Source organism: Manis pentadactyla, chromosome X (genome assembly GCF_030020395.1).
Source record: "Manis pentadactyla isolate mManPen7 chromosome X, mManPen7.hap1, whole genome shotgun sequence".
Classification (NCBI taxonomy): domain Eukaryota; kingdom Metazoa; phylum Chordata; class Mammalia; order Pholidota; family Manidae; genus Manis; species Manis pentadactyla.
In genome coordinates, this window is record NC_080038.1 from 63,249,563 (window position 1) to 63,264,116 (window position 14,554).

The 14,554-nt window shown below is 34.3% G+C and overlaps 1 protein-coding gene across 1 annotated transcript in view; it reads right to left on the reverse strand.

Moving 5' to 3' along the window:
- TEX11 (testis expressed 11) overlaps positions 1-11,273 on the reverse strand; it is a 382,668-nt gene extending 371,395 nt beyond the window's left edge. The window contains exons 1-3 of the mRNA XM_036898307.2: positions 11,220-11,273; positions 10,864-11,061; positions 4,164-4,248 (exon numbers count right to left, since the gene is read on the reverse strand). Coding sequence (XP_036754202.2) covers positions 4,164-4,248; positions 10,864-11,061; positions 11,220-11,273 — 337 coding nt within the window. The remainder of the gene's footprint in view (positions 1-4,163; positions 4,249-10,863; positions 11,062-11,219) is intronic.
- Positions 11,274-14,554: the final 3,281 nt, after the last annotated feature.

Below are 14,554 nucleotides of genomic sequence, written 5' to 3' on the forward strand. Positions count from 1 at the left end.
TTTACCTCGGAATTTTATCAGACATATAGAGAAGACATAATACCCATTCTCCTTAAACTTTTCCAAAAAATAGAAGAGGAGGGAATACTCCCAAACTCATTCTATGAAGTCAACATCATCCTAATACCAAAACCAGGCAAAGACCCCACCAAAAAAGAAAACTACAGACCAATATCTCTGATGAACGTAGATGCAAAAACACGTAACAAAATATTAGCAAACCGAATTCAAATATACATCAAAAGGATCATACACCATGACCAAGTGGGATTCATCCCAGGGAAGCAAGGATGGTACAACATTTGAAAATCCATCAACATCATCCACCACATTAACAAAAAGAAAGACAAAAACCACATGATCATCTCCATAGACGGTGAAAAAGCATTCAACAAAATTCGACATCCACTCATGATAAAAACTCTCAACAAAATGGGCATAAAGGGCAAGTACCTCAACATAATAAAGGCCATATATGATAAACTCACAGCGAACATCATACTGAACAGCGACAGGCTGAAAGCTTTTCCTCTGAGATTGGGAACAAGACAGTGATGCCCACTCTCCCCACTATTACTCAACAGAGTACTGGAGGTCCTAGCCACAGCAATTAGACAAAACAAAGAAATACAAGGAATCCAAATTGGTAAAGGAGAAGTCAAACTGTCACTATTTGCAGATGACATGATACTGCACATAAAAAACCCTAAAGACTCCACTCCAAAACTCCTAGAACTAATATCGGAATTCAGCAAAGTTGCAGGACACAAAATTAACACACAGAATTCTGTGGCTTTCCTATACACTAACAATGAACTAATAGAAAGAGAAATCAGGAAAACAATTCCATTCACAATAGCATCAAAAAGAATAAAATACCTAGGAATAAACTTAACCAAGGAAGTGAAAGACCTATACCCTGAAAACTACAAGACAGTCTTAAGAGAAATTAAAGAGGACACTAACAAATGGAAACTCATCCCTTGCTCCTGGCTAGGAAGAATTAATATTTTCAAAATGGCCATCCTGCCCAAAGCAATATACAGATTCGATGCAATCCCTATCAAATTACCAACACATTCTTCAATGAAATGAACCAAATAGTTCAAAAATTCATATGGAACCACCAAAGACCCCGAATGGCCAAAGCAATCCTGAGAAGGAAGAATGAAGTGGGGGGTAAAATCGCTCCCCAACTTCAAGCTCTACTCCAAAGCCACAGTAATCGAGACAATTTGGTACTGGCACAAGAACAGAGTCACAGACCAGTGGAACAGATCAGAGACTCCAAACATTAACCCAAACATATATGGCCAATTAATATACGATAAAGGAGCCATGGACATACAATGGGGAAATGACAGTCTCTTCAACAGATGGTGCTGGCAAAACTGGACAGCCACATGTAAGAGAATGAAACTGGATCACTGCCTAACCCCATACACAAAAGTAAATTCGAAATGGATCAAAGACCTCAATGTAAGTCATGAAACCATAAAACTCTTAGAAAAAAACATAGGCAAAAATCTCATGGACATAAACACGAGTGACTTCTTCATGAACATATCTCCCCAGGCAAGGGAAATAAAAGCAAGAATGAACAAGTGGGACTAAATCAAGCTAAAAAGCTTCTGTACAGCAAAGGACACCATCAATAGAACAAAAAGCTATCCTACAGTATGGGAGAACATATTCATAAATGACAGATCTGATAAAGGGTTGACATCCAAAATATATAAAAAGCTCACACACCTCAACAAACAAAAAGCAAATAATCCAATTAAAAATGGGCAGATGATCTGAATAGACAGTTCTCTAAAGAAGAAATTCAGATGGCCAATAGACACATGAAAAGATGCACCACATCACTTGTCAACAGAGAAATGCAAATTAAAACCACAATGAGATATCACCTCACACTAGTAAGGATCGCCATCATCGAAAAGACAAACAACAACAAATGTTGGCGAGGTTGTGGAGAAAGGGGAACCCTCCTACACTGCTGGTGTGAATGTAAATTAGTTCAACCATTGTGGAAAACAGTATGGAGGTTCCTCAGAATGCTCAAAATAGAAATTCCATTTGACCCAGGAATTCCACTTCTAGGAATTTACCCTAAGAATGCAGCACTCCAGTTTGAAAAAGACAGACGCACCCCTATGTTTATCGCTGCACTATTTACAGTAGCCAAGATATGGAAGCAACCTAAATGTCCATCAGTAGATGAATGGATAAAGAAGATGTGGTATATATACACAATGGAATATTAATCAGCCATAAGAAAAAAACAGATCCTACCATTTGCAACAACATGGATTGAGCTAGAGGGTATTATGCTCAGTGAAATAAGCCAGGTGGAGAAAGACAAGTACCAAATGATTTCACTCATATGTGGAGTATAAGAACAAAGGAAAACTGAAGGAACAAAACAGCAGCAGAATCACAGAACCCAAGACTGGACTAACAATTACCAAAGGGAAAGGGACTGGGGAGTATGGATGAGAAGGGAGGGATAAGGGTGGGGAAAAGAGAGGGGGCATTACAATTAGCATGTATAGTGTGGGGGGGAGCACGGGGAAGGCTGTGCAACACAGAGAAGACAAGTAGTGAGTCTACAGCATCTTACTACACTGATGGACAGTGACTGTGAAGTGGTATGTGGGGGAGACTTGGTGAAGGGGGGAGCCTAGTAAACATAATGTTCTTCATGTAATTGTAGATTAATTATACCAAAATAAAGAAATAAAAAAAAAATATATATATATATATATATATATAATTTAGGCACACTGGGCTTGTTTTGAAGGAGACAAATATCTTCCAAGCAACATATTTTTGGAATAACTTTTAAATCAGGGACTTCCTGCACTACATCCTGTTTTTCCACTGTATCTCAAAAGTACTATACACATAATAAGCACCCAAGTATTTAAGAATTGCTACATGCAGAGCCAGTACATTAAGAGACGTCCTAGGGCTGCAGCTCCCACTTCACCTACCAAATCCCTGCTATTTGAAAAACAGCCAGAGCAATGTTCCCTGATACACAGAATTATAGTTTAGAGTTAATGCATCTTAATATCTCAGTTTACCTGTTTATTAAGTCTCTCCCATGGATAATCTCTAACTCTTCCCTTCCCATAACTACAGGACCTAAGGCCCTAGGAGCAATGACAGCAACAGTTACCTGAGAATTAAAACAATAGAATGTTCTCTAAACATCCTAATAGAAGAGTAGACTAATGAGTAAGTATATTGACTGTATTAACCACTAATTACCCTACATTTACACTGAATTTGTATACAGTTTAGTTTATATTCATAAAGATAAATACTTAGTAATATGTTCTCTTTCTTGCATACAGACAAAATTCATTTGTCTTTACAAAGCCAAGCAGTCCAGAGATTCTCCTTTTGGTTTGTTGCTGTAATGTATCCTTTATAATGGGGCAATACATTGTTCATAAATGCTTTAACTGTCATTATCCTTGCTGGAAATCAGTATCTGTCAGCAAACTAGACTCTGCCCACTTAGCTACTGCATTAGAACTTAGCCAGACAGTGGATCACATTTAATGCATCCAAGCAGATGAGTTTAGTCTGGGGTTTTTGTTTTGTTGTTATTATTATTGTTTGCTCTCACAGGCAGAAAAAAACTTCTATAATTTTCCCCAATAACTCAGTTAAATATTCATCAATCCACCTCATAAGGAAACTATTTGTTATAGATTTTTAAATCTAACTCCCTCACATAGCAACATTTTTCATTCTATTATTAATGAAAAGAGGGAACTACTATTTGATGGTCCAGAATCCTGAAGATTCTGGTCATCTCTTCTCCAGGAAAAATAATCCAAGTCCTTTAACATTTCCTCAAGTTCTCATTTCCCCACCTTTTAATATCTTTGTTGACCACCACCAGACTATTTCTTGTAGTGATGCTTTTCAACTTTTATTAAGGAGCTAACCTCTGAAAAATCATAAAATTGAGGGAGGATGTTTGCTTGAGAAGCCACTGCTTATGAGTTGTTTAGTTTTATTTTAACAAACCTCCAGCTAGGAACTGAGAACTGGTCGAAATATTATTTAACTGGAGGAACACAACCAAAAGTATAAGAATCACAAAACATAATAATATGAGTCACAAAATGTATAATACATACACTTAGCCTTTTGCTCTTCACTTATAACCGACCCTACTTTCTTGGTTACTGCCCAGTTCCACAGGTTTATTGCCATTTCTTCAACCTGGACAAAAAAACATTTTCATAGCCAGTTAAATATGGCCCACCTCCAAAGATTATGTTCTTTCTTGCATGTTTTATGCTTATGTGACTAACAGGGGTCATTTATAGGCTCTCCATAATCTAGTCCTATTCTACCTTTCCTCTCAAAAACTTACCTACTCTTCATTATCTCATTCCTATCTATGCACCTTTATTAATACTGTTAACTTCACCTGATATACCTCCTCCTATTGTCTTTATGTCACTCAAATCCAGTTCAGTCTCACCAGGGACATCCATGAAACTTTCAGAAACCATTACAGTCTACACTGATCTCTCTCTTCTTCAAATTCCTATATTCATTAAGTTTCACATAATTGAGCAATTAATTATGCTACTTTGTATCATTTATTCTTTAATTGTCTTAGTTGTTATTCTTACTTTGCAACTAGTTTCCTTAATAACGGAGATCATGTCTTATACAACTCATGTAGCACTTACAGTACCTGCCAAATTGCTAAATAAAGAAATACATACTCAAATAGTAAGATTTGTTGTTTTATTATGTTTTGTTCTAGAGACAGGAGCCAAAGGTGCTAGAAGCTTCTTTAGTGGTTCATCTTTCTATCAGGTGGATCCTAATCAACTAGACACAAAAATCAAGCTCATAGTGTCTCAAGGATAAAATAAAGACACAAAACATGTAATTTGCGATAGGTTGGTCTCTGGCAAGAGACCTCTGAAGGCAATAACTAAGTGATCCTAGGTGGTACTATTGCCTGAGACCAATATGGCATAGTTCTGGCCCAAGACTCCCAGGGTACTATGGTCATTACGATATAAGCTATATATTATTATTATCATACAATAAACACACCAGTAGTAATATGACTAAGAGGAATACTAACTTTTAGTTATACTAACTTTTTTTTGGATAAACCAAAAAAAAAAACAATTTATGTACAACGATGGTACACAAGTATATTTTAGTTTTCATTATTTTCTCCAGTGCCACTTTTCTCTCCTATAGTTACATATTTTTCTGGTAAGCTTCCCTTTAGACAGATTCTTTAGCATGGCTGTCATTTCGCTATCTATTTCAGGGCTAATTCTCATGTTCAGCTCCATCTCTCTCACAAAAATTATCACCTTGCCACAGATGACCTGATGATGACTCTTATATGAAGTATTATTTGATTTGTTTCATCAAAAACACATAGAGCTAATATTTGACTCCAAATTTCCCAGAGGAACAAATGGTATTTAGGGGGGAAAATAAACATCAGACTAAAACAGCTCAAATAATCTACCAATTTTGGTATTCTGGAATGCAATCTGACAATATGTGAGAAAAGCCAAAACCTTATCCTTTGGCCAGTAATTGCTCTTTTGAGACTCTATCCCTATGGAATTAACACAAAATGTGGTGGGGATGGACTTTGCACTTAATAGTGTTCCTCATATCATTACTTGCAATTGTGAAAAACTATAAACAATAGAAATATCTAATAATAAAGAAATATATAGACGAATTATGACAAATCCACTAGATGGAATATTATTCTTCCATTTAAAATAGTGGTCATGGAAACTGTTTAAATATGGGAAAATGTGTCTAGTGAAAAAAGCAAGATACAAAATTGTATGTGCAATAACTTTCACATATGCAAATTTTACCTCCACAAAAAGCTGTAATAAAATATTTAATTTTAGCTAATGATATGCACAGTGAAGCATTTATAGGTATAGTGTACTGATTTCTGCAACTCCGAAATGCATCCAAAAAATAGCATGGGTTGATGAGTAGATGAGTATGTGATGAAGCAAATATAGTAAAATGTTAACAACAACAGAATCTAAGTGGCTGTTATATTAGTTTCTACTGCAAAATTCTTTCATCTTTTGTTTGAAAATTTTTATAATAAAAATGTTGGGAAGAAATTGCCTTTCATGATTCCAAAAATTTACATGTACACTACAGTTAGCTATATAAATTTTAAATATGGAAATTATTATTAAAATGAATGTACTAATATTGGAGTGGTGTGATTACATATAATTTTCTCTCCATTTTTCCAACTTTATGTAAAGTTATGTTTTATGTTTGAAATAATTTTTTCTATGTTTCCATATTGTGTTAGAAAGAAAAGGGTAAGACTAATGACCATAAAAACACTTCATATTCACAAATGCAGCTTTATTCAGCTAATATCGATTGGGCACCTAATTAATATGTGGCAAGTTTTGTGCTAGGTTTATATAAATGTATAATGATAAACACAGTAAATATATGTAGCCAACAGAAGTAAATAATAAAGATTAGGCTTTCTAGATGATCGTCAAAAAACTCCAATAAAGATCCACGCACTGCTACAGGTGTAGATGCACTCATCCCACCAGTTCCTGGACTTGCCATGGGAATGAAGAAGGAGATATCTAAGCTGGCCTGTGCATACAGTAAAACAACAAATTTGACTGGATCTATACTGTTGGAACTCAACTAAGAATTAGGAGAAGTGCAAATTGTAGCGCTCCAAAATCTTACAGCTACAGACTATTTACTGTTAAGAGAACATATGGGATGTGAACAGTCCCCAGGAATGGGTTGTTTTAATTTGTCTGATTTCTCTCAGACTGTTCAAGTTCAGTTGGACAATATCCACCATATAATAGATAAGTTTTCACAAATGCCTAAGGTGCCTAACTGGTTTTCTTGGTTTCACTGGAGATGGATGGTAATTACAGGTATGCTTTGGTTATGTAACTATACTCCTATTATGTTAATGTGTGTACGCAATTTAATTAGTAGTTTAAAACCTATACATGCTGAAGTTACTCTACAAGAAGATATGTCAAAGAAATAATCAATCTTCCCATGTTTTCTTCTGCCTGCTACTTCTATAGCTTTTCTTCTTCCTTCCTAATTACAACCCTTAAATAGAATCCGTGCCTCATATCAAATTTACCGAGTATCATAATTCTTCCAAGTGGTAAAGATACCTCAAGACAAATGCTGGGCATAGAAGCCACAGGGCATTAATATGCAAAGAAGTAAAAAGCTAACCTTTTCAAACAATAAGGCTTCTCTCTCACTTACCAATTTTACATTTCCCTGTATGGCCCCGGAAGATGACTGGTTAGCCAGAGACGGGTAAGATTCCTCAAGGGAGGAACAACCTAAGACAGGCACAGTCGCAGGGGGGCCATCAGGTGAGAAATTGGGGATCAACAGAGGTGAGGCTTAGAACCTCACCCCCCCTGTTCTGAGAGAAATCTTCTGCATACATGGATGTTTTATTGCCCTTGTCTAGCTTGGATCAACACATAGTCTACAGGCACACACATGATCATCTACATTTGCTCTCTTACAACACTAAACTATGTTTTCTACCTTTATCTTGTATCTACCTACCACTTCAGCATTTTATTAAAAATAATAATAATAAAGAGAGAAATGTGGTATCCACATATAAATCAAGTATAAAAATCAAATGAGTATTCATATTTGAACTGACTGTTTATAGTTCATAATGCATGAGCAAAACCGAAAGTTTCTGTGATGACTGCCCTTGTACTGTTCACCGTGTAACTTATTCACTATGTAAGAATTTGTTCTCCATGTAAGAACTTGTTCATTATGCTTCAGAAGATTGGAGACTGCCGAAAATTAGGCTTGGGGTGGATTAATGATTGTGCATTGAGCATTGACTCCCCTATACAGAATTTTATTGTTGTTAACAACCATTTGATCAATAAATATGAGAGATGCCCTCACAAAAAAAAAAAAGTACACACTTCCAATTGTAAAATAAATAAGTAACCGGAATGTAATGTATAGCATAAGGAATATAGTCAAAATATTGTAACAACTTGGTATGGTGATAGCTGGTACCTAGAATTATCATGTATATAAATGTTGAATCACTGTGTTGTACACCTGAAACTAATGTAATACTGTGTGTCAACTACCCTTCAATAAAAATAATTATCTACAAAAAAAAAAAAGATTAGGCTTTCTACAAAGAAAACAAATTCAAGGCACTTCCAAAACCAAGCAGACTTTCTTGTAAAATAAGACCAGACTCTTGTCCTGAACCTCATAATCTCTTTTCATTAACACTTAAGCACTGAAGAGGTTATTATCTAAAAAGAGACACATAAAAAACTTTAGAACTAATCAACAACTTCAGTGAGATTGTGGGATCCAAGAGCAATATACAAAAATCAACTGTATTTCTATATACTAGCAATGAATAATCTGAAAATTAAGAAAAAAATTCCAACTGCAATGACATCAAAAGAAATACAAAATGTAGAAATAAATTTTAACAAATAAGTATAAAACTTATACCCCAAACTAAAAACAGTATTGAAAAAAATTAAAGAAAAGTTAATGGAAAGGCGTAACATTTTCACAGATCAGAAAATGTAATATTGTTAAGATGCCTATACTCCTCAAATTGATCTACAGATTTAAAGCAATACCCATCAAAATTGCAGTTAGCTTCTTTGCAGAAATCAATAAGCTGACCTAAAATTCACGTGGAAAGTTGAGGGACCCAGAAGAGTCAAAACAATCTTTAAAAACACGAACAAAGTTGAAGGACTTACATGTTCCAATTTCAAAACTTACTACAAAGCTACAGTAATCAAGACAGTGTAGTGCTGGCATAAGAAAAGACATATAGATCAACAGAATCGAATTGAGATTCCAGAAATGAGCCCTTACATTTCTGGTTGACTGATTTTTGACAAGGGTGTTAACACAAATATAATGGAGAGAAAATAGTCTTTCCAACAAATGTACCGAGGCTTGATACCCACATACAAAAGAATGAAGTTGTATCCCTTCCATAGACCAAATGCAAAAATAAACTGAATACAGATCATAAGCCTGAAAAGTAAGAACTAAAACTATAAGAATCTTAGAATATAGCAGTAAATCTTAATGATCTTTGGTTAGGTAAAACTTCCTTAAATATGACACCAAAAGCACTAGCAATAGAATAAGAAATAGATAAATTAGACTTCATCAAAATTTTAAACTTTTTTGCTTCAGAGGATACAATAAAGTGAAAAGAAAACCCACAGAATGGGAGAATACTTGCAAATCATGTATCTGATAAATGACTTGTATCCAGAATATAATAAAGAACTCCTATTACTCATAATAAAAAGACAACTCAGTTTAAAAATTGGCAAAAGATCTTACTAGACTTTTTTCCAAAGAAAATATACAAATGGCCAATAAGCACATGAAAAGATACACAACATCATTGGCCATCAGGGAAACACAAATCAAACCACAATGAGATACCACCTTACACACATTAGGATGACTACTATAAAAAAAAACTGAAGAACAAGTGCTGGGAGGATGTGGAAAAATTGGATCCCTTGGGCACTGATGGGAATGTAAAATGGTACAACCACTATGGAAAACAGTACAGCGGTTCCTCAAAATTTTAGAATAGAATTACCATGTGATCCAGGAATTCTGGGTATATACCCAAAAGAACTGAAAACAAGGACTTGAACAGGTATTTATTTGTACACCCATGTTCATAGCAGCATTATTCATAATAGCTAGAAGATAAAAACAACCCAAATGTTCATCACCAGATGAATGGATACACAAAATGTGGTATAGGCAAATGGAATATTATTCAGTCATAAAATATGAAGCACATACATGTAATGAAGTACAGATACATACTACAACATGGAAGGACCCTGAAAACTATGCTAGGTGATAGAAGTCAGACACAAAATACCACATATTGTATGATTCCATTTATATGAAATATCCAGAATAGGCAAATCCATAGAGAGAGAAAGTAGATTAAAATTATCTAGGGCTGGGGGAGAAGGGAGGAAATGGAGTATCTGTGAATGGGCATAAGGCTTCTTTTAGGGGTGATAAAAATGTTCTAAAATTTACTGTGATGATGGGTGTACAACTCTGTGAAATTATACTCATTGAATTATGCACTTGAAATGGGTGAATTATATCTAAATAAAGCTATTGCATATATTAAAAAGAACTATTTACAATAAACTTTCTTCCCACTTTTCCATATGTGCAGTGACCAAAATGGCAAGATTTACCAAAGGTAAACAATATCAATATTGTTTCAGAACCTCAAGACCATTTCCAAATTAAGTGACAGACCTTCATTTAAACCCCAGCAAAATACCCCCCAAAAAACACCCCTCAAGGGTTATATTCAATTGAGTTTCCCACTACCAGAAAGTTTTCTTACTTTGTTGCAAAGGGAAGAAAAAGAGAACTATTATTTATTAACTAACACTATGTACCCAAGACCTTAAACATGTTATTTTGTTTACTATTCATAACAACACTGGGAGGTGGGTTTCATTATTCTCCTTTAATAAATGAGAAAACTGAAGTCTAAAGAGACTAAATAGTAAATATTAACCTATAACTCATATTTTTCCATTGTTTTCTAAAACTATTATAGCCTCTGTGCCATTAGGCTTGAAAATCCAAAAATAGATTTCTATGTATTTAGCAATGGTTAGCTGTAAAGACTATTTTTTTTACCTATACAGTACATTAATTAAAATGATGAATCATCAAAACTTTAATCATAAACAAAATTATTTTTATACTAACCTGAGCATCCTGTATTTCAGCCATAGACTCCCTGTTGACATTTGCTATGTCCATGAAGAGTCTATCAATTGCCTCAGGTATTCTAGGTGAATTCTCTTTCATAATCAGGTTTTTAACAATTTCTGAAATGGATAATAAAGTACTGTGAATATCACCACTTGTTAAAAGTAACAAATCATTTTGAAATCTGTTCCAATGCTTTGGTCAAACGAATAAAGCATGACAAAATTTGAATGACCCTTAGAGTAAAACCAAACTGGAGACAAAGTTTCTTCTTACTAAAGGAAGAGTACAATTTTCAAATAAAATTTGTATTCCCTGGGAGTCACTTGTTTATAACAATCATCATTACTCACTCTCAGAAAGTAAAATGCACTGACTTCACAAATAGTAGTATTGTTATAGGTCATCTTAAAATGTGTAAATTCAGAAGGGAAACTTAGATATGTGCCCTGTAAAACTGAAATACTTATGAATAATTTCAAGCATTAGACAGACATACCCAACTTATGCTGGCTCTCAAGTCTTGACCATACTTTGTGAGAAAAAAATGACATACCCAAATTAATGACAACATTAACCAGGTACTGAATCTATACAAATGATGTCACCATTTTCTAAACAGGCTGAGTGCCAGAGTCTATATAGCTGAATCTTAACTAGGCCATGGAATTCCTTAAAACCCAAGCATAATGTAGAACCATAATTGATGCTTTTCATATTATCAAAATTGAGATTTTTCCAAACTCATATAACAGGGATCTCTGTAAACTACTGTCTTTAATTTATTGGAAGATTTCTGAGCACCAACTAGCAATGTTAATACTCATAACAATACTATAAGAGCACTTTCTGAAATGATTTTTAAGCTGCTACAACAAACATTTTTTAACGTGCTTCAATAAACAATACATCTGTTAAATGAACAATTTCAGTTAAACATCAGAAAAAAGATTCACAGAGAAAGACTTCACAAAACAAATTACATTCAAATATACTCAAATATTTATTTTACAGCTCATGGAATCTTTAGTACCCACTGCATGAGCAGAAGTATTAGGGAAAATATACCATACATATTTTGTACACCTCAGGTGATAAGGTATGTATGAAAAGAAAAACCTCCAGCATCCTTATTCCCATAAATTAGATAATGGAAAGACTAATATTAAATATCTTGATTATTCTAAGATTAGGTAAGCATTAGGGTAAGAGGCATATGTATTACAACCTTTGCTCAAAATATTGATAATAGAATTAAGAAAGTTTAGACAGGAAGAAAATATTTACAAATCATGTATCTGATAACGGGTTAATATCCAAAATATATAAAGAACTTGAAAGCAAAAAACAATCAACAGACATTTTTCCAACGAATATAAACAGAAGGCCAACAGGTACATGAAAAGATGCTCAACATCACTAATCAGTCAGGGAAATGCAAATCAAAACCACAATAAGATATCACCTCACACCAGTCAGAACGGCCACTGTGCAAAAGACAGGAAATAACAAGTATTGGTGAGAATGTAAAGAAAAGGAAACCCTCCTACACTGTTGGTGGGAATGTAAATTGGTACAGCCACTCTAGAAAACAGTATGGAGGTTCCTCAAAAAACTAAAAATAGAACTACCATATGACCTGGCAATTCTACTTCTGGGTATTTATCTGAAGAAAAGAAAACACTAACTCAAAAAGATATATGCACCCCCATGTTTACTGCAACATTATTTACAACAGCTAAGACATGGAAACAACCTAAGTGTCCATCAACAGATGAATGAGTAAAGAAAGTTTATTCAGCCATAAAAGAAGAATGAAATCTTGCCATTCGTGACAACATGGATGGACCTCAAGGGCATTATGCTTAGCGCAATAAGTCAGACAGAGAAAAACAAACACCATATGATTAACTTATATGTGGAATCTTAAAAAACAAAAACGAGCTTAAAGATAGCAAACAGATTGGTGGTTGCAGATGGGGGGTGGAGGAGGGTGTTGTGATATGGATGAAGGGAGTCAAAGGTACAAACTTTCAGTTACAAAATAAGTAAGTTATGGAGATGTAATGTACAGCATGGCACCTATTGTTAGTAATACTATATTGCATATTTGAAAACTGCTAACAGTAATTCTTAACAGGTTGCATCATAAGCAAAAAAAATGTTTGCAACTCTGTATGATGATGGATGTGTTAACTACACTTATTGTGGTGATCATTTTGCAATATACACAAATATAAAATCATTATGTTTTATACCTGAAACTAATATAATGTTGTATGTCTATTACACTTCAAGTAAAAAAAGAATTAGAAAAGCTTAAAAAATGTTTTTAAAAATCCAAATGTTGGAGAAGACAAGTAGTGACTCTATGGCATCTTACTATGCTGATGGACAGTGACTGCAATGAGGTGTGTGTTGGGGGGACTTGATAATATGGGTGAATGTAGTAACCACAATGTTGCTCATGTGAAACCTTCATAAGATTGTGTATCATTACGATTAGCAGACATACTGTAGGGGGTGGGGAGCACGGGGAGGGCTGTACAACACAGAGAACACAAGTAGTGATTCTATAGCATCTTACTACGCTGATGGACAGTGACTGTAATGGGGTATGTGGTGGGGACATGATGATGGGGGGAGTCTAGTAACCATAATGTCACTCATGTAACTGTAGATTAATGATACCAAAATAAAAATAATTAAAATTAAAATTAAAAATTAAAAAAAAATTGTATATCAATGATACCTTAATAAAAAAAAATTCAAATGTTGGTTAAAAACGGATTTCTTGAAATATCTTTGAAAACAAAAACCCAATATAAATTTTTCATTTGAGTTTATTTCTTTTTAAATCTAAAGATAATTATTAAAATACTAATTATAATTTCTGTTGTAAGCTACGCAGTATATGAGATTGTGAGACATTGATTTTGATTAATTTTAATTTTAAATGCTCTCTTAATGTTTTATATAATTCATGCTTTGTCAAAATAATTCTGGTCTTTTCAAAATATATTTTCAATGTCATTTAGTTGAGCAACTTGACTGACACCAGCTGTGGCAATGACAACACTGCAGTTCATTAGGATAAAATGCAGTCAGCAGAACTGGGTAAGTAGTAGCGATCACATAGCTGCATAAGGTTGAGCTACACTATGAAGGCGAGACTTACTTCTGGGAAAGGCTATAAAAGAGTTTCTATAAATACAGTCCTCCTACCTGAAGACAACATTTTGTATTAAGGTTGTATCAAGCAAGATTGTGTACTTTGAAAGAAAATGATTAAATTATCTCCCTGGCCACTGAAATAAACTATGATTTACTGCATGATTTCAGTAAATTTAATTTAAATGAGATTCATCCTAGTTAAAGCTGGGGAACCACTCTATTGAGATAGCCATGTTAATTAGCACCAATTAATTCTGTTTAAGCAGACAGCATTCTAGGTACAGTATAATAGGAAATACACATTTTCCTTGTCCTTGAGGAAGGGAGTTTCTGTTAAAACATGGAAAAAAAAACTATCAACAGCCCTGCCAAGTTTCTCCCTGTGACCTCCATCACCTCAACCAGTCATTAGAAAGCCAAAGCGGCTAAAAGAACTGCCAGGGTCAATTCAAGATTTTACTCCAAGTCACAATGATTATATGCAACTTCTTTAATGAGAAAAGACCCAAAATTG